The 15,426-nt window shown below is 32.5% G+C and overlaps 1 protein-coding gene and 1 long non-coding RNA gene across 2 annotated transcripts; both read left to right on the forward strand.

Moving 5' to 3' along the window:
- The first annotated feature begins 1,386 nt into the window (after positions 1 to 1,386).
- Positions 1,387 to 5,926, forward strand: LOC123220097. Its single transcript, XR_006502981.1, has 5 exons — positions 1,387 to 1,724; positions 1,818 to 1,875; positions 2,724 to 2,794; positions 4,545 to 4,664; positions 4,755 to 5,926. It is a non-coding gene; the product is annotated as an uncharacterized LOC123220097 (long non-coding RNA).
- A 7,680-nt stretch (positions 5,927 to 13,606) lies between these two features.
- On the forward strand, positions 13,607 to 15,107 carry LOC123220168 (probable WRKY transcription factor 48). Its single transcript, XM_044642204.1, has 3 exons — positions 13,607 to 14,138; positions 14,252 to 14,395; positions 14,476 to 15,107. Exons 1-3 carry the CDS (start codon positions 13,699 to 13,701, stop codon positions 14,852 to 14,854), a joined length of 963 nt encoding a protein of 320 aa, XP_044498139.1. The 5' UTR covers positions 13,607 to 13,698; the 3' UTR covers positions 14,855 to 15,107.
- Positions 15,108 to 15,426: the final 319 nt, after the last annotated feature.

A 15,426-nucleotide genomic window follows, 5' to 3' on the forward strand; every position in this document is an offset into this window, starting at 1 on the left:
AGCTGGAAACTCTGTTGGAGAAATCAAAGAAAAGTTGCCAATGAATGAGGTGGGCCTATATTAAAGCTGCTAGTCTTTTTGAACCATGGCCATGGCCATGGATCCGCTCCATGGCCCATATTAAAACAGCAGTCATAAGACACGGGCTTAAGATAGAACTGAAAATGCAAGTCTTATGATAATAATAGAATGTCAATGGCATATATATATCTCATATTTGTTTAAAAATAAAAAGAAAAAAGCCCATAGAAATTCCATCTTTTCAATTGCAAGCCACCACCTAATGGCTAGAATGTTAAGATGTCGTACATTTTCATGTTACCTATGATAAGGTATTTAACGACAAAAGTGAATTTGAGTTGAACATAATTCAAATAAATATTAGTTTAAACTCATATGAAATCTATAATAATTAGCTCAAACTAGTGAATATTAATATTGAGAAGGTGAATAGTAACATACTTTACTCACAAGGCAAGGGCAAGATGAGAAAAAAAAATATTGATTGTATATTTAAATAACATCATGATAATCAGTGATGATAGTAGATAAATAAAATATCTCAAGAAGAAATTGAAGTTAAAGATTCAAGAAACTAAGACATTTCCTATGAAGGGAGATAATATGAATGTATTTTATTTAAGAAAAATATATTTTTAACATTTTGAGAAATTTAGTAAGATTAAGACAAATCCACTTATACACCATGAAAGAAAGGTTGAAATAGAAAAAAAGATCAAAGCAACTCACAATTGAATAAAGGAGGATATTAACCGGTAGTAGGTAACTCATATATTTATCTTTCACTTGGCTATACATTAGACATGCTATAAGTATTGTAAGTTTATGCGTTCTCCTACTAATAGACATCTCAATACAAGGGACTCTATCATGAGATATTTGAAGCCGATACCATGTAAAGGCCTCTTATTCAAGAAAAGTGAAGAGAGAGAAATTGTGGGATTTGTTGATGGCTTGATGCAGACAAGGCAGGGATGCAGACATGGCAGGTTCAATTGAAGACGACAGATCATCATCATGTATTGTACTAAGTAATGAGACAACTTAGTCACTTGGAGAAACAGAAAACAATCAGTGGTTGCACACAATAATGTAAAGGCTAAGTTTAGAACTAGATAAATGAAGTTGCATGGCCAGAAGATTGATGAAGGATTTTCAAACCCCTTTCTCCACTCCAACGAAGCTATACAGTGACAACAAGTCAACCGCCAAAATTGTCAATGAAACATGTTAAAATTGATTAAAACTTTACTAAACAAGAGGTTCTATGAGACACTTCGAATTGACTGAACTCTAAAATATATATATATATATTTCTAATATTCAATAATAATAAAAAAATTACATCTTAATTGAAATTGTGAATTAAAAGCAGTGAAACAAATCCAGTCCAAAAGTCCCAACAATTTATGCAAAAGCCAAAACGACGCCGTAAACTGACGAAGAAGAACAGCTACAAGTCCAGTCGAAACCTCAGTGAAGATCAATTGCCCAAAACTAAAAAACCCACAAGAAACCTCTCTAGTCTCTGTTGCTATTTAAGAATAAATAGCATTAACTTCAATAGAAACGACATCGTCATCTTCATCTAGTCAAACAGAGAGAAGAGGAATAGCTGGAGCTCAATTTGTGGAAGATGTACCAACTTATCTCTCTCAACTGGGTCTCGATGTGAACTCTGCTCTTGCCTTTCTCCAAGAAAGGTCTCAATCTCAATTGGGTTCTGTAAAAAATGAAATCTTTATGTTTAAAAATGTTGTTTCTCTATAAAGTTCAGTACTTTACTGTTTTTGCAGACTTCAGCAATATAAGTTGGTTGAGATGAAACTTCTGGCTCAACAAAGGGACCATCAGGTGTCCTTATTTTCATGTTTTACTTTTTATTCCAGTAAATTCTGCAATATTTGTTTCAAATTTCTGTATATGAAGCTTAGTGGTAACTGTTTTGAATTTAGATTATGTTAAGGTCTATCTATATGTTTATATATTTGCATTTTGTGTTTCAAGAATTAGGTATAGATTTTTAGTGAACAACATTGCGAGAATATCTGACTCAAGCTTGAACTAATTAACATGTGTCTTCTGTATTGATTTGTTGTACATATGAAACCTTGTAGTTGTGGTGTTGATTTGTTTGGACTTGTCCTTCTGTATAACAGAATGCAAAGAATACTTGAAGCTCAATGTCAGCCCTAGGCTGATAAGAAGCTTCTGACATGATAGGTCCAAGAGTTGGGAAATCTTTTTACCTGTTTGTGGATTTGATTCAAATAATACTGTAAATGTCATTGTGAGATTTGGTTTGTCTGTTTCTGAGAAGCATAATCTTTGACTGTTTAAAGAGGTTGAGCATGGACTTGTATCCCTATAGAATTTTTTGTTGTAATTCTCATTTCCATCTTCGTAAATGATGGAAGCTGAAAATGTTTTTTTGAAAAATGTTGAATTCATAACATATATACGCATTTTATGGTTCTATGTTGCAACATAATCACATTTGTATTTTTCTTTCACTCGTCACTGATTCTTAATATCTAAATCTCTAACTGCTTTCTTTTCTGCACTCTGTATTGTTTTAGTTAGTTTTTTACTATCTATTCTGGAAGACAAAGTTTACTGAACAAATTGGTGCTCAACATCAATTATTTTTCTAGTACTTCTTACAATTTTTAGTAACCCACATTTGTTATTATGGTTGCCAGGTGAAGATCCCTGAATTGAGAAGTGCTTAGATGTAGTTGCAACTTTACAAGCTAAGATCAGCACTAGTGAGGTTCATTATTTATTTATTTATTTTTTGGGATATTATGAATTACAGTTTGAATTAGTGGTAATTGAATGTTTTATTTTTAAGAAGTCTAGGACATCTGAATTCTCATCCTCATGTTTTCTGGTAGTGGACACCTGGGATGGTTGTTTATTTGTCATATTGCAATTCAATTTTTTATTTATTTTGTAAGTAGATGGATAAAATCTGGTAATAGATTAAATTTACTCACACATTCGTTTGAGGGGTAATTGTGTGAGCAATTGTATTGAATGGAATAACAGGTCTTGAAACATGCATTATCATCCTTAATGTGACAGGTATCTCTGACTCTTCTGAGTTGCTGTCTTAATATGATTCAGCCAACAACCATTATGTCATGTTGTCCTTTGGTACTTGTTTGCTCCAAGCATTGTCAATTGTTTTCTGTTGGACTTCTTAAAAAGTGCCTGATTCCTGAACTAGTGCCTTCAACAGTTCTACCTAACTTCTGTATCAATAGTGGGTTCATTCTTTCTTCTTGAGCCATCAGCTAGAGCCTATATAGCCTGCTTTGGTTTCCACCCATTTATGACATTATCATCTATTTTTTATAAAATTGCTTTTGTTCATGTCATTGCATGATTATTAATCGTTGTTGGTTCTGCATGCATCTCATCTTACGTAAATTTCCTCCCTTCATTTCAGATTGGTCTGTCTCGACCATGTGTTGTTAACCTAAAATCTGTGATATTGTGTGGAACCTTTCTCTTTATTGAAGTTTGAACCTATTTTATAACCCTCTCTCTACCCCCTGACAATTCACATTAATATTGATGTTAAAAATTTCTAAGTTACTCTGTTGGTAGTCACTTATTGATTGTAAGTTTCAGACATTGATCATGTGCTGATAGGGTTGTGCTCTGTTTGTTATACACTTACAGAAGAAATTATCCCCGAATTAGCTCATGCTAAGCATTAATATTTTAGACATATATCTAATCCGTCTTACTTGCAAGTTGTACGTAATCTTTTATGCACACAACTGTCATCTCTTTCCCCCTTTAACTTTGCCTCTTCCTGTATTAGATACATAGTTTTTTAGGCATATATTTCACATCAGAATTTCATCTTTTTTTTTTCCTTTTTAACTTTGCATCTTCCTGTATTTAATGCATATGGTTGTTTTGACAATATGAGATTTTTCCTATTCCATCAGTTGAGACTGAGGTTACGTTAAAGCTGAGAAGAATATGTATCTTGGGTTGCCGTTTTGACTTCTGATCTTCCCATGATGGGCTACTGCTTTGTAGAGAACTTTGGTCATGGTTTTAGCATTCAGTTTGATGGTCTTTACTGTTTTCATCTGTGTGGTTTAGAAAACTAAAACATTTGTATTCTTCTGATGCAATTCAGGGACCTTTTCTTTTTAAATTATTTACTCAAGTCTTTCGCTAAGGTGGCTAGAAATACACCTGAACCTAGGCCTTTGGTCCCAAATACGGAAAAAAGAGGTTTCTGTTCTGTTATTTAAACTTTTATCACAGTGACTGAGTTCATGTCTTTCTAATCATGGACAAAGGTAGTGTTGAAATTATGTGGGACCTAAACACAGTAATAAGCTGTAATGGCATCTGCTGCAGTCATGGCTTCTGGAATTATCTAGTTGTGGTGCTTGGAATATCATCTGCGGGATTAGGAGCTCTAATTTAATAGCATGTGCATGTACACTGGATATCAGTTTTTATGCTAAAAGAATTTTGTGTTATGGATACAGGATCTTCTTGCTGATTTTGAAGTGTCTGAAGGCATATATTCACGTGCACACATTCGGGTTACTGACTGAGTCTGTTTATGGCTGGGAGCAAATGTCATGTTAGAATATTCATATGGAGAGGTCAATCCTTCTCTTCTATTCTGATGCTTTTTAAATTCTCTTTTCCTGCTTCAAAATGGATAGCATAATTTTTTCTGACTTGCAATGCAGGCCACTTCTCTTTTGCAGAAGAATTTGGATAATACTAAAGCAAGTTTAGAAGTTCTTATTGCCGATTTGCGATTCTTGAGGGATCAATTACTATAACTCAGGTATTGTAGGTGTGTCAAAATCTTTCTCATTTCCAAGTGATGAATGAATGAGTCAAGGCGTCGTGCAAATGCCTGGTGGAGCCCAAAGAGGTCCTAAAACTGCAACATTTTTTTTCTCACTGGAGAATCTATGTACTTAAATCTTTTTCAGTTTCCTTCCTTTTCGTGGACTAGTTGTAATTCTTGACTAATATACCATTAGGCAGATCACTGTTGCCCGTGTTTATAATTGGGATGTTCACCAGCGTAGAGTTCGACAAGCCACCACTGCAGCTAAAGATTCATGAAACAAAAAATCTCTAGCCTCTCTTGTTGCATAAGTTGGGCAATTGGCTGGTCGTTGTATTTTGGGTTGATTTAGATTATACTTTCTTGGTTCTCTTCCCATCAACACTAAAGTTCCAGAATTTTTTCAAGGGGGTTTTGTGTTGTGCAGAACTTTATCATTTATCGCTTGTTCAATTTCTTCTGATTTATGTGTATTTTTATTCACGGTTACTTTGACATGGACTTCTTCTTGGTGGGGTAACATGAAGTTTAAATTTCAAAGTTGTAAGATTCTGAAATCTTGGGCTAGTGGAAGACATGTTGGGACCCAAATAAGCTTCAATGTGAAGTTAGGTGCTTTGTCTGGCGGAGATACGGTGGTTGGCCATGTCGGGCCAAAGCCAGTGTGGCCTGTCATTACAATAGGCCGCATCTTACCAAGAGCCTTTGGATCACACTTTCGCGGGCTTAGTGGGTTGACTAACATTTTTGTTATTTTTAAATAAGCTGGCTAACAGTTTTTACTCTCTTGCACGGCCCGTAATTTGGCCTGAGTGGTGTCAGTGCTGTCAACAAAAGGCCGTTTAGGTCATGTCGCGGGTCAGTCTGACTTTTGTATGTCTAATTTGGTCTGGTCGAGGGCTAATGTTTAAGTCAAGTCAATGACGCTTGTCGTTAATCCTTACCAATTTATCTTCCCTCTGTTGACCAGAATAGACCCAATTTATTAAATGGCGTTCCCAAATCTGTGTCATGTAGCTTAGACATTTTGGTTAGTCAAATACAAACATCTTCCTTTCTTCATTGCCTTCCTCTTCTGCTGTCGACATTCTAGATTGTTTCTTTCTTTGTAATTTAATTATTTTCACATTACCCTTTCTAGGGCTTGATGGATTTCTTTTTTAATAAAATTTAATCATGTGTGTGTGAAACTAAGGGTAGATTCGAATTGAGTTGAATTCAAATAAAGATATACTCAAACTCAATTTGAATCTATAATATTTAGTTTGAATATGTATTTGATGAAGTTGTGTATAGTATTGTTGATAGATTATCAATCAAAAAACAATATTGATGACAAAATGAAAAATGTTGTGTGAGAGACAAATAAGCAAAATTTGAGTGAAATTGCTAAATTAGCATTTTATCTTTAATTTGGCTCATTTGAATTTGAATTTGAATTTAAGTTAATTCCATTTGAATTTATCTCAATATTTAAGTGCATGGAAAGCTGCATTCATGACTAGTAAAATCTACACCAATTCCCTTGTGTTTAGGTGTAGTGTTAACTAATCTAGAACATGAAATTTCAACTAAATTTAAACGTCATTATTATTATAGCCTTAATTTCCAAAATTATATTCAACTAATTTAAATTAAAATAAAATTATTTAAAATGAAGTTCAAATTTTGATTCATCATCTTAGGACGGAGGAGGGGGACTGGCAGCTGTGAATAGCATGGAATAAAAACTTGGAAAAAGTGAAGGATGAGAGAGAGAGAGAGAGAGAGACGTGCACGTAAGACGAGGCTGATTTGTCTTCACTGCCCCTTGTGTATTTTTTAATACGACGCGTTTTCGCCTTACACATTTTTATAATACAATCATCATTTGTTTTTTTCAACTTTTACTAACAATGTGCGGCCAAGATCCTATCCTATCCTATCTAACTTCAAAAAATTAAAATTCCCAAAATAACCTTTCAGTAACTTAAATTTGCCGCAATCATCGGTAGTGTTCCCATTCATCAAACTAAAAGAATTGGACAGGTCAAGGGATTGGTTTTAAGTGGGTTCCTTTTCAAAAACAAACGGGAAGTTTAATATTTGAGTGTTAGATAGTTTTGAATTCAAAATTATTTTATTTTTGAATTAAATTTGAGTTTTTTTTAAATTTATTTCAAACTAATTTTTTTAAATTTTGAATTGAGCCTTTTGTTAAACTTTCTTTTAATCAAATCCAATTTTATCTAATGCGATTTGAAGCAATCTATCTTCTTTCTAAATAGAAACTTGCAGCAAGTTTTGGCAATCATCATCACTTTCACTTCATGCACAAACACAAAAAATATATTTATATATGTGCTCCAAATTAACCGTAGTTGACTGAGTCTCAATTAACTATGTCCCTTTCAATAGAAAATGTTATACATTTATAAGTCTTATTCAGGACCCCCATTTATGTCTAATTGGAGTTGTTAGGTTGACTATTACTAAGTCTGTAATCACATACAATGGTGGATTTGATATTGTCCACTAAAAATAAAAAAGGGTACTAATAAGTTTTAATAGTGAAAAATATAATGACAATCGATAATGATATTTTTTCGTCGTTAAAACTTTTTAAGCATAAAATATAGATTTTTAATAATTATTTTTTTATTATTAAAGACATAATTTTTTTTATTTTAATAAGTATAAATAATTAATCACTAAAATTATAAAAAAAATATTTATAACGATGAGAAATGATTCCCTCATTATTGTTTCTCTCACTAAAATTAGTATTTTTTGTAGTGATTAGAGCTAAATCTCGGGCAAATGTAATATATCATTGAAAGATTACCGATGAGGTAAACAATATTATAAGAGATAATATCATTAACAAGATAAATAATATCATCAAATAAAAAATAAGATGATTTTGATTCGAATTGTTGAATTGGAGCTATAGTTCAAGATTGACTTGTTCAAATCAAATCATGAATTTGAAACCAATTAACTTAAATAAGATCCACCCCTAGTCAATTAAGAGTTAGAGACTGATTGGAATATAGAGATAGAGGGAAAAAAAAAATGTCCTAATTTTTAAAATATTAAGCCTATAAGTCAAGGTGTCAAAGGATATGACTGTATATATTTTCAAGGGAAAATCTAGCAAGGATCTCTAGAATATAACGAGAGACGGAATATATATTGGTTTCTCTGGAATCTAACTTTGTCTATGAATTTGTAATCACGATGCAGGAACTTTTTATTAGTTTAAAACTGGCACTGATGGATGATGTCAACGTTAATCTAGAAAAGGAATCACCAAGTCAACTGTGACATTTCATGAGAGGATCTCGCTCATTTATCGAAAGTTTAGCCCTACAATATTCTTCGAAAGCTCCACATTATTTCTTTACATGCTGTATTTTAATGACCAAGTTGAATGAATATCAATCTTAGACGAACACTGCAATTTTAATGTTACCACCTGCATTTTATGATTACAGTGAGGATAAAAATCAACAATACCCTGGGCATGACGTGTAGAGGATCGAGTAAGCTCTTAGCAATATAGAATGATCGTAGTCTGCACATAATTATGCTTTCAGATTGTGAAGGTGAGACAAGTGGAAGTATTTTTATAAATTAATTATGATAGTAATATTGTTGAATTGTTGATTATGTTACCAGCATTATTCTGTTTGAAATGGCCGGTTATAGAATATTGATCTGAAATAAATTAGCTCTATATATATAGATATATAAGGGAACAACAAAGATTCTAGCTATGCCTTCTGATTTATTCCCTGCCAGCCATCCACCATATATAATAATACATACGGTTTCAATTTCAAATGTTTAAGCAGTTGGAGATTGTTTATAAATATATTCTGATCACCGCATGCCTAGACAACACAACTAGCCATACAATAAGTAATAGGTAAACCCTAATTATTTTTTTATTTATGTATTCTTAATTATAATCATGTAACAGGGAATCTTCTATATCTTATTCAGTATGATGTTACTGCAAGAACAAATCATGAAGGTGACGCAAACCTTTGCATCAAAATTCAAATGGAAAATGTATTGAGAATTCATTAACTGAAACCTCACAAGGGTTAGTCCTTTGGTAAGCCAACATTGATTTGTAAGCCACGTTCAGGGCTGATTCCCTTGAGGTCAAATTATAAGGATTTTTCAAGGTTAACCCATTGATTAAGATTGGATTTGAGTCAAATCATTAGGGTATTCTAACTCGAATTTAAATCGAGTCAACTTGATTTCATCAAATCTTCGGAAAATTACAATTCTCTTATTACTTTTCATTAGTAACGATGACACATCTATTTTCTCTTATTACAATTCATCTCCATCTCAAACAAGTTTGGATATAAATTGGGCTTTTTAAATTAAAATTGAACTTAGCTTAGATCATTGTTCAATCTAACAATTAAAGAGAAAAAACAAGGAAGTTTAATCTTTAATTATATATTGTCATAAAAATTCGTAATTCTGTTGCAACTTTTGACTTGGTATATCAATTGAACCACTTTTATTATAAAAATAGGTAAATTATGCTCCCGGATTATGCGCCTCATTTGTAATTCTTATGTTTATATGATCGAAAGCATATACCTCAAGAATATTAAACAATTAATTGTATTTGATCAATTGGTAACATATTTTATGTATAATTTAATAAATATAGGTGAATTTAAATTAAACCGAACTTGATTTAGAGTTTTAGTTCAATCATTTAGTTTAAATTCGGTTCGTTTACTTTTTTAATAATATTGTTTATTTTTCAATTATATTTATCTTATTGATATTATTATTCATCTCATTAACAACCTTTTAATCAGTTTGAATTAAGAATTTTTAAATTAGTATTAAATTTGAATTGACCGGTTGAAATCAACCTGTAGTGTTTTTTTTTTTTTCTAAGAAGATCAAAATAATATTTGAATAAACTTGATAGCATGTGAACTTGTGGACAGCCATGTGCAAGAGTCAAGACTTATCAACTTGAGAAGAAATAAATAAATGAACAAAACCCTAAATTGATTAATGTTTGTTTCGTTGAACAAACATTATTCAAACCTTTGACTTTTGACTACTGCATTTTCAGAATTTTAGATCCCAAAAAAAATTGACTAAAAACCAAACCTTTGTTTGTCAATTACCATTAATATATAATTAGATATTAAATTGGCCAAAGGACTATTTCTCACCCAAACTATGTTGAACTTCAAAAATTTTTTTCTGTTAGCTTTGAAAATATCATTTATCTACCTATAATCGTTTAAATCTATTAATTTTAAGGGTAAAATCATTATTTTATATTTAATATTAAAAATAAACTTAAATATGATTTCATTCTCCCCCCCCCCTAAATTTAAAAAACTAACTTTTCTCTCCTAAGCCAAGTTTGAAAATATCATATTTCCTCCCCTAGGGTTTAGTTTCAAAACTCATTCACTTTCTCTGGTGCCATCGCCGGCCGTCTCTTTCCCCGACGGTTTCTCTTCCACCGACGACCCGTGCCAACTCCACCCCAACCCAATCGGTGCTAAGAGACTTCTTTTGAGAAATACAATCTTTTCAAACTTGACTTAGAGAATAAAATGTTAGTTTTTAAATTTTTAAGGGGGAGAGTTTCATTAAATTTAACCGATCATAGGTGGGTAAATGGTATTTTCAAAGTTAACAGAGGGAACTTTGAGAATTCAACATAGTTTGGATGGAAAATAGTCCTTTGGCCTATTAAATTTTCTTAATTAGTGGGTAAATTTTGGATTATGCGTCAATTCTCATCCCATACTAGGGGAAGATCTAGAAAATAACGACGAAGTAAGCATCGCAAAAAATAAAAATTAAAAAAAAATAACAAGAAGAAGAGAACTTGGCCGCCAAACAACGAACAGGAATAACGTATAATCTTAGAAGTAATTTTGTAAATGAATAAATGTATCTTGCTTAGTAGCTATGAAATTATAATTCCTTATTGCCTAAGTTTTACTTGTTACCAAGACAAAATATATGGATGACGACATGTATAACAATTAAAAAAATATAGACCATTATTTTACCATTGGGTAGAATATCAAAGTTTAGCAAGAATTCGTTATGTCGAATCTTTCTTCAAATGGAATATATAATAGGAAACCTAATCTTTGAATGGCTACTCTTCAAAAGGAATATAATATGACCAGTACGATATTGCCAGCTTAATTATGTATTAAGAAATTTAAGGTTCGTTTCTCACGTTTCTATATAATATTAATTATCTTTTACATTATTTTCAAGAGCAGAAGAACAAATTACCAAGGGTAAAAATTTATGGCGATTTATACTCTTCAACTACATTTAAATTCATTGAACAATTATCTAAGTAATGCTACATGGATTCCAGTCAGGTTTGAATAAGACTTAATTTTAAATCCACTTAAATTTAGAATAATTAGTTTGACATAAACTTCAATTCCTTTTATTAATGAATAATATCACTTAAAAAAATTTAAAAAAAAAAAATCGGCAGTGAGACATCAATCTTACGCCTAACTAATCTTATTCATATTTTTGTTGATTTATGAATTGAAAATTTGAAGCTTTGTTATTGTGATCTTGATTGATGTTGGCGTGGGAATAAAGGGTGATTCTGATCTCGTTCAGATTTAACATGAGCTGCTACGAAGAAGAAGCATGCAAGCAAAAGAAAGTCCAATAGTATTTTTACAATTTAATTTGTATGTCTTTTTTATAATATAGGTCACTTTTTTAATATTATTATATATTTTAACAATAATATTATTTATTTTATTAATAGATTATATTATATTAATTTATGAGATATTATTAATTTAAATTTCAGGTCAGATTGAATCTTCAGTCCAATCATTCACAAATAAAATTAGATTAGAATTGAACTAAATCAAACTCAAACTCAAATTCAGTTCAATTTATATATAATTGAGTTTAAGTTTGAGCTCTGATTCATCAAGCTTGACTAGTTTTAAAAAAGTCAAGTACGAATTCAGTTCAAATCAAACTTTTAACTAACTCATTATTTTAATATAAATTGATTAAAATAATATCGTTTTATATCAAAAATTTTAATTTATAAATTTGATGATTTAAATACTCTAAAATTTAAGTTTAAAAATATTAAATTTTTAAGTTTAAATTTAATTTATTTTAAACTCATTTAAATCGAATTTAAATTTAAATCTGAGCAGATTCTATTCAAATTTACCCGTCCCTACGGTACAGAAATATTGAATGGATCACAGATGAAGAAAGAGAAGAAATATAAAACAAAAGCTAGCCGACCCGCGTTGCTTTGAAACAAAACCCAAGGAATAAATATAAACTAAAGCCGCGTTGTTCTGAAAGTCGATTAAGAAACTACGGCCGTCTGATTTAACATGTCAGACTGACAAAACCTTTTGGCACGAGGAAAATTAACATAATCTTACACGTGTGTGCCCATTACTTTCTTTTAAGATCGGTCCCACACCAACTCTGTATGCGTGTTACGTAGCAAACATGGTTCACCAAATATTCCATATATCACTTTCCGTTTATTGTTAATTTCGTCAACAGGCTAATAAACAAGACTCCAGTTACCCAAGTTGAGTTCATACCCAATTCGAAAACATTAGACAGATATGGCTTCTTGTTTTATCAAAGTCAAGTTGAATTTGTTTTAGTTGATACCCTTTATGATCGGAGATCCATCTTGAGGTTTACAAATGAGTTGAAGCTTCTTTAACATACTTACAACGTGATCAAAGGAGAATTACCGTAGTTGTTACAATATAAAAGTTACAGTAAATAAACTGACTAAAAAAGTTGAGTAAATGGATTGATCTATGTCTAACTCTCCACCATTAACCACAGAATTCAGATTACAATAATACAACAAATAATTATATTACATTTACGTCCCATTTTCGTGATACATATATATATATACATACATATCTTATTGCTAGCTAGCTTGAGTTTCGTGGGCATCAATTAAGTAAAGCTTTTGTTTTTACTAGTATTTGCAACAAAAGGGTCAGCTTCAATTTGCTCATCCTCATCTGTGCTTGATTTGATTGGATGTTGGATTCTTTTGCTATCCATTTTGTTATTGGGAGATGGAGTAATTGTTTTCACATTCAATTTAAATTTTAGTTTATTAATTTCGAAATAGGGTTTATTTGGATTTAAACCAACCCTAAGAATTATGTTGAATCGCTTCGATGTAAATGAATATTAGCATACCAAATACAAACTATATTGAATTTGATGACATGATGGTATTATTTTTAACTAATTAAAGTTTTTATGGTATAAATAACATAATCATAATTATTAAATAACATAATCATAATTATTAAATTGTAATTTATCTTAATGTCTTAAAACGGCATCGCATAGAATGAAAATTTGTCTCTTAAATGCAAAAGCGCAAACTGGACAACAAAAACACCGAGAAGGGGCATATAAGTCATTTGACATCAGTTAATTAAAGAGTAAGAACTTCTTCGTTAAGCTTCACACGCACAGGAGGTCACGTGGACACACGAGTTCGTCCAGTCCAGTCCAGTCCACACACACAGACAACCGGTTAAACCGGAAAAACTATCCGCGTACGCAGTTGTGGACCCAATGACGGCCTCTTGAGCAATTAATGCCAACACCGCCCACGTTAATAACCGGCAAGTGGCGGTCAACTACAAATGGGAAAACTTCCAAATCCGAGCTGTTTTCCAAATACAAAGCCCAAGTCTTAATTCACACTCTTAAAAACTGCAAAAACAAGAGAGCTTGAAGAAGAAGAAGAATATCTGGGTTTGGTTTATGAAAGTTGAATGGAGAAGAAAGGTGATGAAAATCGTACTGTGACGACGATGGCGAATTCGACATTTTCCGATGAGAATCCTGCGGCAAGTGGTTTTGTTTTACCAAACATCTTTGACACGTTGTCTTGTGAGGGAGATTATAAGTGGGGGTCCTCTTCTTTTGGGTTCTTGGATTTGCTTCAAGATTTTGGCGGGGGTAGTGAAGGGGTTTCTTTATTCGATTCTTTACAATACCCACCGATTAATTTGCAGCCACTACAAGACCAACAACATCTCCAGCAGCAGCAGCCACTCCCTTCTCCGGCCTCCTCCACTGTACCTGAATCTTCAGAGGTTTTGAACAATCCAACTACTCCAAACTCTTCATCGATCTCTTCTTCTTCAAATGAAGGTAATAATAATAAAGGTGGGGATGAAGAAGAGCAGGAACAAGATAAGACTAAGAAACAGTAAGTGATCTTTCATTTCATGTGCGTACGCTCTATTGAGGGAAAAATTTTGAGGATGCATAAGTGTTTGTGTTGTGATTTATTGAGTGAAAGTTCGTGTTTTCATGCGGTAGGTTGAAACCCAAAAAGAAGAACCCAAAAAGGAAGAGAGAGCCTAGATTTGCGTTCATGACGAAGAGCGAGGTTGATCAATTAGACGACGGATACAGATGGAGAAAGTACGGCCAAAAAGCAGTGAAAAACAGTCCTCACCCAAGGTACCAAATTTTTACCCACCTGGTCCATGTTCCTTTTTGATTTGATAGCTTAAATTCTGTTCCTTTTTTGCTTGGAACAGAAGCTACTATCGTTGCACCAGTACAGGATGTGGTGTGAAAAAGCGAGTAGAGAGATTATCTGATGATCAAGCCATAGTTGTGACAACTTATGAAGGCCAACACACACACCCAAGGCCAATAACGCCTAGAGGAAACATTGGAATTTTGGCTTCAGATTCAACTCCTTTTGCTGCTACTTCTGCCTCATGTTTCCTTGTTCCACAGCCTCAATTTCTTCTAAATCATCAACATCATCCCTTTATATATACCTCCTCACCTTCTCTTAACATTACCTCTACTACTACTACTACTCCACCGGCTTCGTTGCTCAGAGACCACGGCCTTCTTCAGGACATGGTGCCATCGCAGATGCGCAATGGGCCAAATGAGAATAATTAGTGTTATGTATTCATTGATCTGATCTTATTTTACTGGTATGTATTTCTCTAACGTAACCCCCTTCACCATTTCAGATTGTGTCTCTTGGGAAATGACTAGTCCATGGAGGACTGGTTAATTTGTACTGGTGAATGTCTATGTTTATTCTTTCTTTGTATCTAGAGATATGAGACTAGCTACATATCCAGTCATGGAGTTAGTAAGTTTTCCTCATTTTGCCTATTTTAACTATTATCATTAGTTATTATTATTATCTCTTGTCTTGTGTTCTTCGTTCAGCTCTTCAATACTTTCTTAATATTCACCTTCGTTGGCCAGAAAAACCGATATGATAATCAGAATTAGGGTTAGGGTTTGCTAGTATTGAGAAAAGTCGGTTTAAAATTGTTATATTTTTCTCTGTGTAAAATCCTTCGGATTACTTTATGGGAAAAAAGAGAAGAATCTAAGGATATGAACTTAGGAACTTGATACTACGATGGTGTGAAACCCTAAAAGTAGAAATGGTTTAAACGCGTTAAATGCGACATCTTGGAACATGCATGGATTTTCAAACTATATATATATATATA

This window comes from Mangifera indica, chromosome 7 (assembly GCF_011075055.1).
Source record: "Mangifera indica cultivar Alphonso chromosome 7, CATAS_Mindica_2.1, whole genome shotgun sequence".
NCBI classification, from domain to species: domain Eukaryota; kingdom Viridiplantae; phylum Streptophyta; class Magnoliopsida; order Sapindales; family Anacardiaceae; genus Mangifera; species Mangifera indica.

Excerpts from the sequence above, each read along its gene's own strand:
- LOC123220168 (XM_044642204.1), top strand. The coding sequence starts at position 13,699 with ATGGAGAAGAAAGGTGATGAAAATCGTACTGTGACGACGATGGCGAAT. Across the intron at positions 14,139-14,251 it reads CAAGATAAGACTAAGAAACA|GTTGAAACCCAAAAAGAAGA; the intron begins GTAAGTGATCTT and ends TTCATGCGGTAG. Across the intron at positions 14,396-14,475 it reads AAAAACAGTCCTCACCCAAG|AAGCTACTATCGTTGCACCA; the intron begins GTACCAAATTTT and ends TGCTTGGAACAG.